Source organism: Channa argus, chromosome 3 (assembly GCF_033026475.1).
Source record: "Channa argus isolate prfri chromosome 3, Channa argus male v1.0, whole genome shotgun sequence".
NCBI lineage: Eukaryota > Metazoa > Chordata > Actinopteri > Anabantiformes > Channidae > Channa > Channa argus.
Window position 1 is genome coordinate 21556279 of NC_090199.1, and position 17259 is coordinate 21573537.

The window sequence follows — 17259 nt, forward strand, 5'->3', positions numbered from 1 at the left end:
TTGTTTAAGTTGTATTTTTATACACTACAATACAGAACAAAATGATCCATTGACTTTGTCAGTTTTTGTTAAGTAGCTGATGCAGATAAACTCATAGTTTAAAAAAAAATAATTATCCATCTGTAACTCATTCCATCATGCAAAACAGTCATTGTCCTCACCTTTACAAAACGTATGTATTTATTTAGCTCTCCTGCCTAGTTGGCTTATTGGTAAGTGCCAGTCACTAGTCATTTTCTTAAGTGTACAAATTCAAAAACAACAGTTTAAATATTTGCTAAATTGTGACAAACCCAAATACTTTGTGCTCCCAGAAAGCTATGGTGATTTTCTTTGTTTCTTACTGTCAGCAAATCCCATAAACTGCCAAAAGCCGTTAAAACGCGAAGTAACACTGTGTCACTGAGTGAGCTCTTCATTACCGTGAACAACGATTAAGTCACACATACACTGTCCTGCTGCCCTAAATGCTCACTAAAGCACCAAAATGGTGGCTGCAAAAAGTCTCTAGTTTGGTTGATACTTGCTGAAATGTTGGGGACAGTGGTCAGCTATACAACTGCATTGCTGACCAGTCCTTTTTTAAAGATTTGCGTCTTTGGTGGCAACAGATTGACTTGGCACTGGGAATTGCAGACAGGCCAACCTACACATTGCTTATGTTAATGTTTTAATGGGATTTGTTGAAAGGAGTTTATACTAGAAATTGCCAACATCATCCTTTATGACTCAAATCTCTTCTTAAGTTCTGACACTTTAATGAGAGGACGGTCTTCCTTCTCGTGTCCCTCTGAGTGGTTGTTCTTTTCTGATAGATTTGAGTCAAGCGTCGGCTGAGTCTTTGCGTTCTCCCTGCTCCACAGCACGTTGCAAGGTTTCCCAGGATCAGCCAAGGCCTTCATCTTGGGCTTCACCTGGAAACCTTGGCTGGAACCCTGAGACTGGAAGCGAGCTACAGCAGATTGAACTTTAGGAAGTGAGGGGGATTGTCTAATGTGGATCACTTGATCTTCTTTCTTTACGGCTTCTTCACTCCTATTTTCTGCTGGAGGTTCAGCGTCAGCAGCTAGACTCTGAGGCCCGGAAGGAGCTGTGGTTTCTGGATTGGATGTCTCCTCTTGTCCGTGCTGCTCCTCTACAGTTTTGGGATGTTGGGGATTCAGTTTGTTTATAGAACTTACCATCTGTTCTTTTTCATCCACCAGATGCTTTTCAGACACTTTTTCTCCTGAAACAACTGAGTGAATTTCATTTCTTTGAGTTTTGTTTTCTTCAGCTTCCTCCTCGCTCAGATTTATTGCATCTTCCCTGTTTTTTTTCAACTCTTCATCTTTTTTATTTTCAGCCATTTCTTTGATGGGGTCATCTCCTAAACTCATTCTCTTTTCCTCATCTTCTTTCTGTCTCTCTTCCTCCAAGTTCACTTCCTTAAAGTTATTTCTATCATCTGATACTTCTACTTGGTTCCCATTTATTGCCACCTTCACATCTTCCTGTTTCTCTCTATCCTTCCAGGGTTCCTTTTCTTGTTCCCCCATTTCACCCACTGCCACCTGATTTTCTGTCCCCTCCTCCTCTGGTACACTGGTTTCCAGGTACAGCCAATCAGAGTCCTCAGCCAAGTCTGACAGCTCTTCTGTAGTTTCCACATTCCAGCTGTGCAGGCTGCCACTGCCACTGATGGACAGAGACAGGCTCTCCTGGCTGGGGTTGGCTGTCCCGCGCTGGAAAACACAGCCAGTGTTAGATTACAAATCGCTATGCATTTTGTGTGTGTGTGTGTGTGCCAGTTCTTCTTCTTCTAACCTTTGTGATATAGTCATGGCTGTCGGGTCCAAACAGATCAAGGCTACGTGTGCCGTACAGCAGGCCACGCTCATGGGAGCTCCGGGTGCTGAGTGTGTCAAAGATTTCCCCTAGCAGATCCATCTCTTCTGGGTCACACAGGAGTGAATCTTCTTCCTCTTCTTCATCCTTCTGAAGTTCAGAGCTAGGCTCCGTCGTAGGTGCAGAGACAGCTCTGAAAACCACCAAACAATCAAAAAAACAAAAAATGTAACAAAGTATAACAATAAAGATATTTTAAAAGTTTACATGCAAAAGTTTTTTACCTGCGTAAGTATTGCCAGCAAAATATACATAAAAACATAAAAGAAAGTGTGCAGAATATCCTTAAAACTAATTTATTCTCAATGTCTTGTAAATTCTTCTAAATACTGTTTTCTTCTACTATTTCTTTGGTTTATTTTTCCAATATTCAGCAGAACTACACAGATGTCCAGTTTATTACTAGTATATCAGTATGCAATTTTGTTTAATTATCACCATAAAAGTATGATATGAAAATGCAGTTGATAATATAGATGTGGGATAAAGGTAATGGCAGAAAATGAAAATAATTAAGTACAGCTACCTCGAAATTGTACTTAAGAAGTGCATAAATATACTCAGTTACTTTGTATCAATACTCACCCATTACACATATCTTCATTGTCTTTAATGTTGTCCCTAAATTTGAGAATAGGGCGACGGGGACGTGACTGAAACAAGGCAACACATAAACAAAGTAAAGGAATAAAAAAGCAACAAACAACAAACATGACACATTTTAGTGAAAAAGAAACAAAATGAGACAGATTAGGTTATGACCTTCATTTTAATAAGAAATGTTTGCATGTACATCAAATGTTGTGTGTTTAGACGGAGATCTCACCATCCCAAAGTGTTGTGTGATTGGCATGCGGTTCTGCAGGCAGTCAGACTGCACACGGCGGTGTGACACTGATCCTCCTCTTTGAAGGGTTTGACCGTCAATGTGGGGATGCTATATACACACACAGAGACAGAGTGAGTATTAAAAACCACAGCAGATCTTTTATCACCTAAGGAAGGTACCCACATTTATGTTAAACCCACCTTGTGCAGCAGCAGGTTCTTCAAACCAGTCTTGGTGAGACCTTTAGCCTAAGAGAGATTAAAAGATGAAGAGAAGAATTGTTTTGGTAATGTAGACAGAATTCAAAAGCCCTCTTGCCAGGAAAAGCCCCTTGGCCTGTACTGACCCTCATGTTTGCTTTGGTCTTCATGTTGAGGATGAGCGCTCCTCCCCCTTTCTGCCAAATGCACAGATACATCCATGTTGCAATTTTCAATAAAACAGAAATAGTTGTTAAAGTGTAAAAGACTTTTGATAAAGTTTAAAGGAACTTACCTTTATATTACCAACTAACTGTTGATATGATTTATTTCTTCCTACAAATGGACAGAAACAGTTCAAGGTTCGAAGCAAGAAGTACAAAAAACATATAAATACAATAAACGCACAAATACACACCCGCTGTCGATTCACAATTTAGGATCTCCTCCTCAAACAGGTCATCTGGTTCCTTCCCGTTGTTCAGAATATTCAGGCGATCATCAATGAACTAGAGTGACAGATGTATGCATTGATTATTTAATTAGGACATGGAAATGCTCACTTACAGTAACATTGGACAAAGTGAGACATTTATTAACCAGCTGCAACATCTGTCCAGGAGATGGCAGCAAACCCACATGAACGTCAGTGAGTACCTGTTTGAAGAACTGTAAATGAATGGCACTCTTTAGGAACTGCCTCATACTGGTAGACTTGTGATCCAGAAACAGCTCCTCACTGAACCAAATTTCATCTTCCTGCAAAGACACATATAATGATTACTAATAAAAACTGAGACACACCTACTGCAACCTACCAGCACAGAGCAGCATACAGGTGATGCAATAGAAATGCCGAAAACACTTTAAAGAATGACATATTTTAATCCATATTAGTACAGATAATGCATTCTAAGAGTGACTGACCTTTTGACCCTGCAATGCCTCCCTGTAGCCTCCAAAGAGCAGAGCTTGAGCTTTCAGGAAGGCTCGTGAGACCCCAGAGCCAGGAGACACAGCTTGACGTTTCAAACACACTTTAAGTCCAGACATCTGGAGACATATGTACAGCAATTTTAATATATATTTACAGATCACATTGACAGTAAAAAGTGAAACCATGGTAGGAGAAGGAGGGAAGTACACATAAGTCTTGGCTGTATAGTGAAACACATGATAAAACATTCATCATTACATCAACTTTTCCAGCAGCCCAGGAACCATTTTAGGGACTTAGGAATCTTGCTGCCTTTGCATTAAGGGAACCAGATTCTAAACTTTGTCTTAGTTTACAAAGAGAATATTTATTACCACATCTGAAGGTATCCTCTTTAGGTCATCAAAGGGGGTTTCCAGTGTGTTTGTATCTACATTCAGAATGATCACTTCCTCCAGCCCCCGACTCCTCACCCTCTGTCAAACAGACACAAAGACATAGTGTGATGAGGGTCTGGATCAGTCCGTTTATGTTTTTATTATTATTTGACTGACTATATACTGAATTAGTTTTAACATGTTACCTCAGAGAGACTGGTGTGGACTCCTATTAGGTAAGGCATAGGTGCACTGTAACCAAATATGAAAGAGTCAGTCTAATGCCTAGTGTACTGATATTAGCCAGCTAGTTGGACAGTCTTTTTACCAGCAGTAGTCCAGTAGGTGGGGTGGCAGGACAGGTATGAAGATGTGTTGCCAGTACATAGGATATAACACTGCACTAAGTGCATGCACACAAGACGTCAGCTACACACAAAACAAAACGGGGGTCAGTTTTACACAATAAAACACGCTAGCATACTTGTGTGGTCTGCTGAGGCCAATGAGTGACTGCAAGACAGAACCGTTGTATTTGATTAGCTTGTTGCATAAGCTATCATGGCAAGAATATTCTTGGTGTAATGGTGAATGTTAATGGTAAGAATTGGGGTTAGAACATGTTTCTGTGCCCAAACGTAAAGGTCATATCCATAAAACATCAGAATAAAATGTTTGGCTTACAGTGCTGAGTTTGCTGGCAAAGATGAGGATGCGTCTTTCAAACAACATGCTGGCATATAGCTGGAGCAAGTTCCCCACATCCACTGCCACAATGAGCTCTGTCAAGTTCCTCTGTTAAAGCCACAGACACACACAAAAACACAAAAGTTTGAATTGGGGGGGGGGAGACCACCACCTGCTTTGTATTACACTGAGTTGAATCCTATAGACTCACATTTTCAGGGATGGAAGGGAGACTCCTGGGGTCTGGGGCAATAAAGTATGGAACCTGGACAAAGCAGATGAAACAAAACATTACCTAGAAAACTGGGGAAAGTAATGGAAATACGATTTTTCTTGAAGATTAATTAGTATCTTCAGCCTCATATAGACATACGTATTAAAGGTTACGGGATCAGACTTTGAGGTGTCATTCCAAAATTCTGTATCCAATCAACACTGCTGCTGCTGCAAGCTGTTGACTTTATGTCTTTCAATAACACAACTCAGACTGCTTATTATTTTGTTTAAATCAAGTCAAACCTCATATTTATACTTACGGTCTGCAGAGGTTTCTTATTGTGAATGGTTGAGTCCCAAATTGAAAAATATTTGCCTTTACTAAACATATCCGAGCTATTCATCTACGTTACTGCTAATGCAAACCATAATCTACGCACCTGTTATCATTGTGGCCACCAAACCAATCTTTATTAAAAATGTTTACATTTTAAATTATTTTTCTATATTTTATATACATCAAATTATTTGAGTAAATGTTTATGTGAAGTTGAGAATTGCTTATTTTGGAATGAAATTCCTCAAATAAATAAATGCAAATACAGATAGATACAACCAGCTGTAGCTCTAAGTCACATGGAGGCATTTTATCAAAGGACAATACATCCATTGTGGGGTCAGTACAATCATAGGTTGTTTATAGGTTTCCAATACATAGTGTTAACTATACCAAGGGTCATTATTAATGCCAAGTGTTAGTGCAAATTGTGTTAGGAATGACAAGAATTTAACAGGTTTAACACAGACAGCTTAGGTTTTCCAGCAGGAGTTAGTCTGTATTAGGATCATTTTTCCAGACCACATGTACTCCTGCAGGACTCACCCCCTCTTGTCCCTCTGGCTGCCCACAAGGATGGGCCACCTTTGTGCTGACCAATAGCTCCTCTCCCTCAGAAAAAAACAAAACACACTAACCACTAAAACAGCAACAAAGTCAAGTCTCCTTGTCCTCATTGGTTAATAAGATATTTACCATCTGCAGAGTGACCGATCCAGCTGACAGTGGCATGGGCTGCTTGTAAAGTGCATCCAGCAAGAGTTTCATCTCATTAGTCTGTTGGGAAGATGATGCTCATTTTGTTAATGGTACTGCGTGGATTGGAAGAGCAGTAATGTTGGACACAAGCACAGAAACCTCACCTGTCCTTTTGTGAGGTAATCTGCCAAGTTGTTGAGAAGTTTGTAAAACACTTCAAACCATGGAAGATAGCTGTAATCAAATTGAGTTAAAATGATGGCATTTAAGGCATGGCTCAACTTATCATGAGAATGATTCACACACATTCACATGCCCTCTCGCACATACCTAAGTATGCAAAGGCAGGTATGTGTGCTGTTTGTGAGACGACAGAAGCCAAAACGCTGGCATCCCTCAAGGTCAGTCAGGACAAAAGTAAAGTGCTGCACAACCACGCCATCCCTGACTCTGAGAGGATGAAAAGTGGACAAACATGTGAGACACGTGTATTTTTGTGCATTTAGATTTTTTTAAAGAAATGTCACCTGGAATAAAGTGCACAGCAGCCAGTTTCTACTCACTTTTGTACATCATACGGGAAACAGAACCTGGGCAAAGTTTGACACGACTCCTAAAAAGTAAGACCAATTTGTGTGTGTAAAAGGACAAAATGAAAAGATAAAATAACAATAAAGAATCACCAGCCATGCTAGTAGCTCTGTGAAACTGTAGGTGGTCACATTGGTGATACAAAATATGGATATTAGTGTAGCTATTCGATTCTTAGAAAACCACAATTACGTATGTAACAAGATGCAGAGTGATGAATGTTATTCTTTTAGATTAACGAGCTCCATGTACACATTGTCGTACACTGCTGCAGTTCTCTGGAACAGGTCCCCAAGACATTTACAGCATCTGACAAACTACGAGGGCTTTAAATTTATGCTAAAGGAATGGTTGACCAGTAAATAATACCGTGAGAGATATTAGTGTTTGCACAGTTCAGTCAGTTTGTTTCTGATTTCAACCTGATGAAGGCACTGTAGTGAACCACCAGTGGTGGTTATTTACCACCACTGGTGGTTAGCTAATAGAAGTATTTAGCTCGGCTGTTAATAGCTGCTGTTTTTCTTCTACATCAAATAGCCATACATAGATATGTGTTATCAGTTCTTATTGACATACAGTTTATTTTGTTAGGATTCTCCCCTTTGAGTGTTTGTTGAACAAATTTGGTCTAGATTTGTACATTTATGTTATTAAAAAGCATCAAATTCAATACTGTTAAATACACTTTTTAGTGGCATGCTTGTGGCATGGCTAAAAATAAGCTGTTGATTTGCATTGACAAGATCTATAAATATTAAAGTGCGTATCCCTTAAGAGTGGTTACCTCATCACTGAAGTCCTCAGGAAACTGAAAGAGTACACCAGGATCTGTAACATTAAAATAAATCCAATTCAATGAGTGTTATTGCTTTATTTACAGTTCTTATAGAGCAGCAAACACACTGACATGTCTTTAAAGGCAGCAATGACTGAAGAAAAAAAGACAATCGTTGTAGTGTTGCAAGCTAATTTAAGGTACTGTATTTGTGTTTTCATCCCCCTCAATTCACACGCAACTGCTATGTCTATTATACTACCACAGCATGATGTTAATGTGACAGGCTATGTGTGGCTTGTCCGTGACAGGAAGTATGAGCAACTCAGCTGGAACAACTTTAATTATCAAGTCATAGATTTACTGTTTTGTAAAACATAAATACATTTGTGTTGCTTCTAATATTTGAATTCATTGCAAAGTCCACAGGTTGACACTGATGTGTTGTGTTGTGTGTGTCATGTAGAAAATGAACGGAAGGTTAACAGAGTCACAGGAAAAAGAACAATGAGGAAGAACAATTTAATCAACTTACTTGCTACTGACAAATCGGTAACTCTACAGTATTACAGTATGTATATACATGTACATACGAGCAAAGCAAAGCAGTTAACACACTTGTGATACTCTGTAGTTGCTACAACACAAGCTGGGAAACACAAACACAACTTTGTCCATGTGTGCTGCCAGAACATTGAACAGGGGCCTCACCTTTGTCTCTGGCTACAGGACAAGATGCTTCAAAGAACCAGTAGAAGGTTCGCTCAGGGTTTTGTCTGCCCAGAAAGAGAATCACAACAGTAATGTGAGATTATACTTGCAGTTTGTTACTTTGGTCACATTTGCCTAAATCTGCCCATCTTACAGCATATTATGAAAATAAAACACACATTTCCAACACCAAAAAGATTTTGGACTCGTGACAATGAAGCATTATTGTGTAAACTGTGATGTATCTATAAGAGACTGGTAAAGTCCACAGAGAGAGATTAGTGTGATTACATGAACATGTTCAAACACTGTTCATATCTAACCAATGCAGATGATGAAACATTTTGCTCATCTTTCAACAAGAACAGGTCTACCATTATGTGTATGGCAACTTATACAAGGCAATCGAGCTGCTTCAGGAAACTTCCTGTGCAGTTGTGAGAGGAAGTAATAAAACCACAAGAACAGACAGATGATGATGGAACAAAAATGACACGATTTACTTACTTCAGTCTGGAGCCCATGCTGTCTGAATATGTCCGTGCCCATGTGTTTGTCCAGGAGGACAGAGATGGTCAGCAAGTTTATTCGACAACAGTCATCCCTCTGGTGTAATTACAAAATATGTTGAAATGACAGCAGGCTGCAGCAGCAGTCAGCACAATCTGCGCTAGAGTGACAACACTTCCTGATCTATGTCAGTATTTGTGTTGTGTCAATGTGTAAATGACGTCTCATATGAGACCACCTCTCATTTGTGTAGTCTTCCATTACCTATCCCTAAATGCTTTTCTTTATATAGCTCCCCATTTACTTTAACATGTAGAATCATCTAAAGGAAGTATTTCATTTAAAAAAATCATTAGTATGAACATATGAGTGGCTACAGGAATTTCTGATTTCAGTAAGATTTGCATTAAAATTTCCCCGTTTCCTATGCTACACTTTTGATTTCATTTTTACATTTTTTGTGGGTCTCTACAATGCAACTGTTAATCTCATTTCTAAAGAGGAACTTTCATTGTTAAAAATAAGGGAACTTTACAAATTATTAATCGGTTAGTGGTGTGCCAAGAATACATACGTTTTATCATGCCTATCACTTCCCTCGCTGTATATGAAAGGACAAACTTCAGTACAGTGTATGGTAATTAGCCACATCCTGCTGCAAGAAGCGTAGACTGTTTTATACTGCCTCCTTGTGGTGCTCAAGCAACACTTCCCACTTTGTCAACAGAACAGGTCTCCATTTTGGTTTGCTACATGATGTGACATATAAAGTGAATCATAAAGTGCAATGATCACCTTGTTTTTATTTGTACCTCATTTTTAAAATGTGTTGATAATGAAGACGTTCTACACAGAAGAACTTCCAAGACATAGGGGGCATTTTTCCAACAACTTTATTTCAATTAGTGCCAAATTAGACATGTGATTAATTTCCATTAGTTGAACAGTTCTAATGAATACTTGGCCCAGGTAAGGTTTGTCTGACAGTTACAAATGAACATTAACAGAAAGCTACTGACAAAATAGCACGAGCACACCTGTGTTATCTACCTCTACATGAGCGCTGTGATAGGAAAGCCATTTTAGTGTTGTGACTCCTACTCTGTGTGGGGGAGAGGAGGCTGTGAATAGAAGAAAAAGGGGGGAGGGAGAGAAGGAAACAGGAAATACAAGGAGAACAAAATGGGAAATAGAAGTGCTGTAAAAAAAAAATTGTGCGTGAAACAGAAAGAGAGCAGAGTAGGAAATAGGTGGATGGATGGTTGGATGGAGAGCAATGAGCAAGTTTAGCCTCAGGCCACCTCCTCTTCTCCCTCCTCCTCAAACTCTCCCTCCTCAGCCGTGGCGTCTTGATACTGCTGGTACTCGGACACCAAGTCGTTCATGTTGCTCTCCGCTTCGGTGAACTCCATCTCATCCATGCCCTCGCCGGTATACCAGTGGAGGAAGGCCTTGCGGCGGAACATGGCGGTGAACTGCTCAGAGATGCGCTTGAACAGCTCCTGAATGGCAGTGCTGTTGCCAATGAAGGTGGCGGCCATCTTGAGACCACGAGGAGGAATGTCGCACACTGCTGTCTTGACGTTGTTGGGGATCCACTCGACAAAGTAGCTGCTGTTCTTGTTCTGCACGTTCAGCATCTGCTCATCTACCTCTTTCATGGACATGCGGCCACGGAACACAGCGGCCACAGTGAGATAGCGGCCGTGGCGTGGATCGCAGGCAGCCATCATATTCTTGGCGTCAAACATCTGCTGAGTGAGTTCAGGCACAGAGAGGGCTCTGTACTGCTGGCTGCCCCTACTGGTGAGGGGTGCGAAGCCAGGCATGAAGAAGTGCAGACGAGGGAAGGGCACCATGTTGACGGCCAGCTTGCGGAGGTCAGCGTTGAGCTGGCCAGGGAAACGCAGGCAAGTCGTCACCCCGCTCATAGTGGCAGAGACCAGATGGTTAAGGTCCCCATACGTGGGTGTGGTGAGTTTAAGAGTGCGGAAGCAGATGTCGTACAAGGCCTCGTTGTCGATGCAGTAAGTCTCATCTGTGTTTTCGACCAGCTGGTGGACCGACAGGGTGGCATTGTACGGCTCCACCACTGTGTCTGACACCTTAAGACAGAACAAAGAAAATTACCTGGAGATTAGATGTCACAAATAGAAAAAATAAACAATACGACACAATCACCATACCTTAGGAGAGGGCACCACACTGAAGGTGTTCATGATACGATCTGGATACTCCTCACGGATCTTGCTGATGAGGAGAGTTCCCATACCCGAGCCGGTACCACCACCCAGGGAGTGTGTCAGCTGGAAACCCTGGAGACAGTCACAGCTCTCAGCCTCCTTCCTTACCACATCCAGGACTGAGTCAACCAGCTCAGCTCCCTCTGTGTAGTGGCCCTTGGCCCAGTTGTTACCCGCTCCACTCTGCCCTAGAAGAAAACGGTCAGGGAAAACCTACGGTCAGCTTTCAGAGGTCTTATCAAGTTTTACCAATTTATTCATCTTTTTTCCTGGGTAGGTAACAATTGTGTGAGTATGTTGTAGATAATATATACCAAAGACAAAGTTGTCGGGTCTGAATATTTGTCCAAAGGGGCCGGAGCGGACAGAGTCCATAGTGCCTGGCTCCAGATCCACTAAGATGGCCCTAGGCACGTACTTTCCACCTGGAACACAAAATCATCTGTCAACATTTGTGACTGCAAATCAGGCCACCGGTCTCCCTCTGATGTACTTGTACAATTCTGACCTGAAGCTTCATTGTAGTAGACATTGATTCTGTCCAGCTGCAGGTCGCTGTCTCCATGATATGTTCCTGTAGGGTCGATGCCGTGTTCATCACTGATCACCTCCCAGAACTACAGACAGATTCATGGATGCGGCAGAGACCAGTAATAAAACTTGCATAAGACAGTCTGATTAAAACATCTTTCATTTATCAAGCACTTTACAACCTGTTCTACTTATCGAGCCCCAATGAAAGCATGTGGGTAATTCTTTATTAATCTATTCATTGTTCCAAAGAAGATTATAGACATGTTTAACAACAGAACAGCATTAGTAATTTTAATGCAAAAATTATCCTCCTCCAAACCTTTCCAATCTAATAATTTGCTGCTTTAATACCCTATGGTACATTGATTATCTTTGCATTATGGATGGAGTACTGGTCAGAAAATAAACAGGCAACCACACCGTTTTACAAAACACTGATGGGAGACATCAGTAGAAAAAAAAACAGACTTGTAGCTGCAGCCCAGAATAATATTTGGACCTATTTATGTTCACCACCTCAAATAATTGTGAGGGTCAAAGATAAGGATGAGTTGATCTACATCTGAAATGAAGCTGATGCCGTAAATCACCAGCTGATTATGTTAAATCACAACAAGTAGGGTTGTGATGTAACATCATCTTAATGTGTTGCATGTCTGCATGTGCCAGGGTTCCAGAGCATTCGGTGTCTGGGCCCCACCCCTCTCTCTCTCCCCCCCTGGTCACCACGCGCGCGCGCGTGCACATGGCTGTGGCGTGTCCATTTTTTAGCTACCCATCGAAAATAGTCCCCTAATTCCGGAGGCAAATCGTCTTATCTGCTACACACACAGATAATGATCCAGTTTGGGGGGGAGCGGTCAGTTTTTCAGTAAAAAGCATCAAGTGACAACAGCGGGGACGTCTCTGCTTGCCACCGCCCATCCGAAGGGATGCTGTCATTTTCTGCTTTTTCACAGTCTTATACAACACTTTCCACTCCGCTATGTTGACCTAGTTAGTATTTCCTGTGGGCAGCGTGGCTTCTTTAGCAGCATACGTGGGCAGCAGCGGGAATGAACTCGCCTTCAGTCACACACACCGCCTGTTAACAGGTAGATGAAACGCAGAGGCTGTTTGCGGACTTCATACCTTTGCTCCAATCTGGTTCCCGCACTGCCCGGCTTGCAGGTGCACGATTTCACGCATGTTGTCGCGTTGGTGTGAGGAGAGTCACGGAGAGCTGCTGCTGTGGACAAACAGAGGGATGCTGGCTGGTCGCTCCTGGCCTCCCGGGTTAGTCGATAGTCTGGCTGAATGGCGGAGGAGCTGTGTCTGCGCTGTAAGCTCTTGAGTCTCGCCCTTCCCCTTCGTCCGCGGCTGCGCCGTTCCTCCCGGTGCTGCAGCATGACGTCATCTCCATGGCAACGGGAACCGGGCACGGCCGGAAAACTGGCCTGCCTGGACCGGTTGGGGGAGACTCCGCTTTTTTTGTGGGACTGATGTACCCGAGAGATACACGACCGAGATTAACGTTGGACTTAAATCGTGGTCGAGTTTCCCAAGGTTAGAGAGCTGCGCCACGTGTGGCTGTCTGCTGGGTGAACTGCCCGCTGCAAACATGGGAAGGAATTACTGCACAATGTAACAAGATGAAATAAAAATGACCCAGTGAGGCTACATCGGTGTAATCATTGAGCAATAATGTGGAGCATGTCGGCAACAGTAATCTGTGCGTGTTTGGGTGGGGGTCATTTTTTGCATAATAACTAATACTCTTGGCTTGAAATGGATTCACTTGCACATGCAGGCACTTGCAGTTATGTGAAGAAGCTTTATTCGTCTTCAGATGGTGAATCATGTACAATATTTACTTAAATATTAGCACATTAGACAGCATCCTGCTCTAATGTGTGCAAGATATATTTTTCACTGATTATCTTGTTATGATGCTATTTGGGATAAGATGTTTACACAGAACACACAAGAACCTACATGAACCTGACTAAAAATGTCTGTTGGCATCTACATGCCCTGCTTCAGTATTGTGCTTGTGGTTGTTTCATGATACTGATGCTATATGTCTTGTCTGTATCTAGGCTAAAGTGCTTATCTGTAGCTTGAATGGGCAGCTCCCAAGCTGCTGAGTATCTAGAGAAACACATTGATGAATATTTTTACAATTTACAATCTAGCTAAATGTTGTCCGTATTGTGAAGCCAATTTTTGATTTGTTTGTGGCAGACCGCAGAGACAGGAAGTTTGAAAACAGAGCATGGAAGGGAGTGTAGAAGGAAGCATTATGGGGCCATCACAAAAGGGATGACATTCCTCATCCTTTTGTTGCTGCGGTCAGAGTTTGCAGAAGAACAATCAAAGTTAAGTAAGGAAGTGAAATCTCGTCACAAGTCAAGGCTGACGCAGCACCAGTCTTATATCAGCTACAGCCATTTGGATTAAATGCTAATGACTCATAAACGGAGCCACATTGTGGTCAGATTTGTTTTATGACTTTGTCTGTTCCTAACCTGTAATTACCACCAGCCACATCCACAAGCCTGCTGGTCAATAACAGTAGTCTCAGCTTGGCAGAGTCTGAAACAGGTTAAAATAACCGACAGACTTTAAAATAGCATAGCATGTTTGTTATTTCATTCTTGACACATATGTGTGTTTGAAGTTTTGTGGGGAATAAGTAAGACACACAGTATAGTACAGTACATTACTATCTTCACTTGACATAATTTGTTGATCATGCAGTACATTTAAAAAAAACTAACTTGATTAAAGGTATGAGCAGGTTTTCCATAATAACTCGTATTTAAGCTTATTTATTATATTTGGGTCAAATTATTGCTCTTGTGGGCTGAGAGCACTAAAATCTTCTTCTGCTCTGGTCACGCTATAAGTATCTAGGATTTTCACATTAGTCATTTGCAGCTTAAAGAATTATTTTAGGATTTTTCAACCTGGACTTAATAGTTACTCTCCACAGTGGAGGAGTGGAGACTATTTTTCAGTTCGAAAGCTGTAACTCTTTCAATTGATTATATTGTATATATTGTGTGTGTGTGTGTGTGTGTGTGTGTGTGTATATATATATATATATATATATATATATATATATATATATATATATATATATATATATATATATAATGATAATTTTTCTTAATCTGCCTTTTCCATTCATGTACTCTGGTTAATACATGTGTAATTTGTACAATCATTCAAAAAATCAAATTTTGACAAAACTATCAGCTTGTGCTTTGTTTCTGATTCACTTTGTAGCCACAAGTAAAAAGTCATTAGATCATATCCCTCCACCACAACACAAGAGAACAGAAAATAAAAGTGAAATATTTCTTTATAAGGCTGTAACTTTGATAGATTCAGAATCAATGTGGCCCAGTGTCACCTTTAAACTTTCATGTGGTCTTTAATGAACTTTGAAGCGCATTACTAGACAGAATGAGGGCTCTAAACCAAGGCCCTCATTACAATTCCGTAATGCAGAATGATAGATTAACATATATTTGTTTTATGGCATCTGTAGTTTGTTTCAGTCAGGTTCTTTCTGTGTTGTCTTACATGCATTTGTGACCTCAGCGTTGCTTGTTTGTTTCTCCTGGTGTGTTATTGGAAGGATGGCTCACCTCATCAGATTATCAAGTTACTCCTTAAGTAGATTTAGTCAGCTGAAATAATAAGTGTCTTTAGGTGGATCCAGAATTATTTACGTTAGTCCATCATTACATTTGCCTACAAAAGCTTTACTGTACATGACACATATTCATACTGATGAAAACCACATAAAAACATAATGAGGCTGAAATGTTGGTCTGGACAAGTGAGCTTAAGGCCATTATTACTGTAATAACAGCTGATATCCACAAAGGGGCAATAGATATCTTCTGATCACACACTTTCCTCTTTCCCTTGTATCTTTATGCTCCCTTAAAATATATTTTTTAGTATGTATGAACTGGTACAGATTCGTTTTCAAGAGTCACAGCCCGTTTAAGATTATGAAATGTCACTGAATATGTAATTTTCAAGTGAATCTCTCAGCTTGTCCAGGGAATCATTGCTAATTCTGAGACAACATTAGCGTTATGTAGGAAGAAATTAAATACAACAATATTGTTTCCTGAGGAGTTTATAATGCCTGAGGAAACTAACCGACATACCTTAACCATCACAACAAAATGCATAACCTCATCCCTACCTGTAATTCTAATGCAAACCCGGTCTATCCATAACCCTAAAACCAAGTCTAAACATACTTTGCTTGGTTTGTACCACATTACTTTGCTTTGGATAAAAGCATATGCCAGATGACTAAATGTAAATGTAAAGAGCCCATTAAAGCTGTGGGGACTGGGTAAAACATCCTCACAATGATAGGCCGCACATTCATAGAAAGACATTATTTATGCAGTCCCAAACACAAACACACTTGACATTCTGCTGCTGAGATTGCCTTCTCCTTTCTTTGGGAGAGTAGACAGTGTGCAGAGCAGATTGTGCTTTATGAACACATCCTGATTCTATTTGCACAAAATGCTCCATCAAGCCCACGTCGCCTCAAATATATACCCCTATAGGGTCATATTTGTATTTCTCTTTAAATGTCGACTTCCACATCACCACTGTGACCATTGTTGCTCCATCTACTGTTCTACATCTGTCTAATTTAACACCCTTCTACCCTCACCCGCTCTCAATACACGCTGTTAAAATGCCACATACACACTTCCTTAGACATTCTTACTGCTCATAAATTTCAGGGTTATTTAAATATGTTACACTGAGGTGAGCACTAGACCAGAGTTTTGTCATTTTATGCAAGAGCTGGCAGATACATTCTCTTTCATTAAAGGAGAGTAATAAAACCACCCGGCCTGTCAGAAATACCTTGCACTGAAAAGGGTACCCAGCACTTTGAAAGGACACACACACAAATGAAAGTGCACCCCCCCACACACATTAAATAAAAAGTAGAAAAAAACATTTTTAAGTAAGAATATATTCAATTAAGGATACAAAAGCAGGGTGGACCACGAGAGTAAGGACACATTATAATAATTATGTGTAATTTGCTATGCAATGCAACATATAATGTACTGGCATTCATGGAGTATAAAGCTCCAATCTTTGTGCGAGTCTGTTTTTAATGCAGTGATTTAGTGCTTAGAGTAGATATTCACATACAGTAAATCAGTGCTGCTCTTCAAGGTGAAAAAAAGTTAAGTGATACATCAATTACAATCTAGCAGAAAGGTTTAATTATTTGTTTATTGCAAGAAATGAATAAGAGAAGTAGTGGCACTCCTTGCAATTCCCTGCTTTCCTGTTTAAATTGGATACAAAATTACATCTGAAACTCACCAAAGTCGCAAATATTAACAAACACCACATTTCTAAGATGATAAAACACATGACAAAACAGTCATGATCTTTCATGTCTTTGTTGAACATGAGTGATGGTTGGAAAAAGACAACACTAGGCTTTTGATGTCACTAAATGTCAACTGCAGTCACCTGGAGCCCGATCAATAAAACAAGAATGGGGTTCTGCTTTAGAACTTTGACCTATAAAAACACTCGAACAGTGTCAGTCTGCTATTTCCAAGCAACACTGATTGCCGTGAGCCATGGCTTGCCGTCATCAGTCCACAGACCTAGACCACTTTTCACTGTGGAGGGGAAATTAATTCCCAATTTTGTCAAGTTATCCTACA

At 40.6% G+C, this 17259-nt stretch overlaps 2 protein-coding genes across 3 annotated transcripts; both read right to left on the reverse strand.

Moving 5' to 3' along the window:
* Positions 1–9484, reverse strand: dennd1c (DENN domain containing 1C). Of its 2 annotated transcripts, XM_067497835.1 has the most exons (24): positions 9334–9484; positions 8757–8855; positions 8250–8314; positions 7548–7591; positions 6733–6782; positions 6500–6619; positions 6334–6403; positions 6167–6247; positions 6017–6082; positions 5129–5182; positions 4915–5025; positions 4559–4659; positions 4437–4482; positions 4228–4329; positions 3844–3969; positions 3574–3675; positions 3335–3425; positions 3212–3252; positions 3063–3113; positions 2917–2964; positions 2714–2824; positions 2473–2540; positions 1807–2020; positions 1–1724 (listed from the first exon to the last, which is right to left on the reverse strand). In XM_067497835.1, the coding sequence occupies exons 2-24, from the start codon at positions 8771–8773 to the stop codon at positions 723–725; spliced, it is 2781 nt and encodes a 926-aa protein (XP_067353936.1). In that variant the 5' UTR covers positions 8774–8855; positions 9334–9484; the 3' UTR covers positions 1–722. The 2 variants fall into 2 exon arrangements, with proteins under 2 accessions (XP_067353936.1, XP_067353937.1); XM_067497836.1 differs by lacking the exon at positions 6017–6082 and having other exon boundaries at positions 8757–9484.
* A 152-nt stretch (positions 9485–9636) lies between these two features.
* Positions 9637–12896, reverse strand: LOC137123707 (tubulin beta-4B chain-like). Its single transcript, XM_067497845.1, has 5 exons — positions 12668–12896; positions 11511–11619; positions 11317–11427; positions 10946–11190; positions 9637–10864 (listed from the first exon to the last, which is right to left on the reverse strand). The coding sequence occupies exons 1-5, from the start codon at positions 12722–12724 to the stop codon at positions 10052–10054; spliced, it is 1335 nt and encodes a 444-aa protein (XP_067353946.1). The 5' UTR covers positions 12725–12896; the 3' UTR covers positions 9637–10051.
* Positions 12897–17259: the final 4363 nt, after the last annotated feature.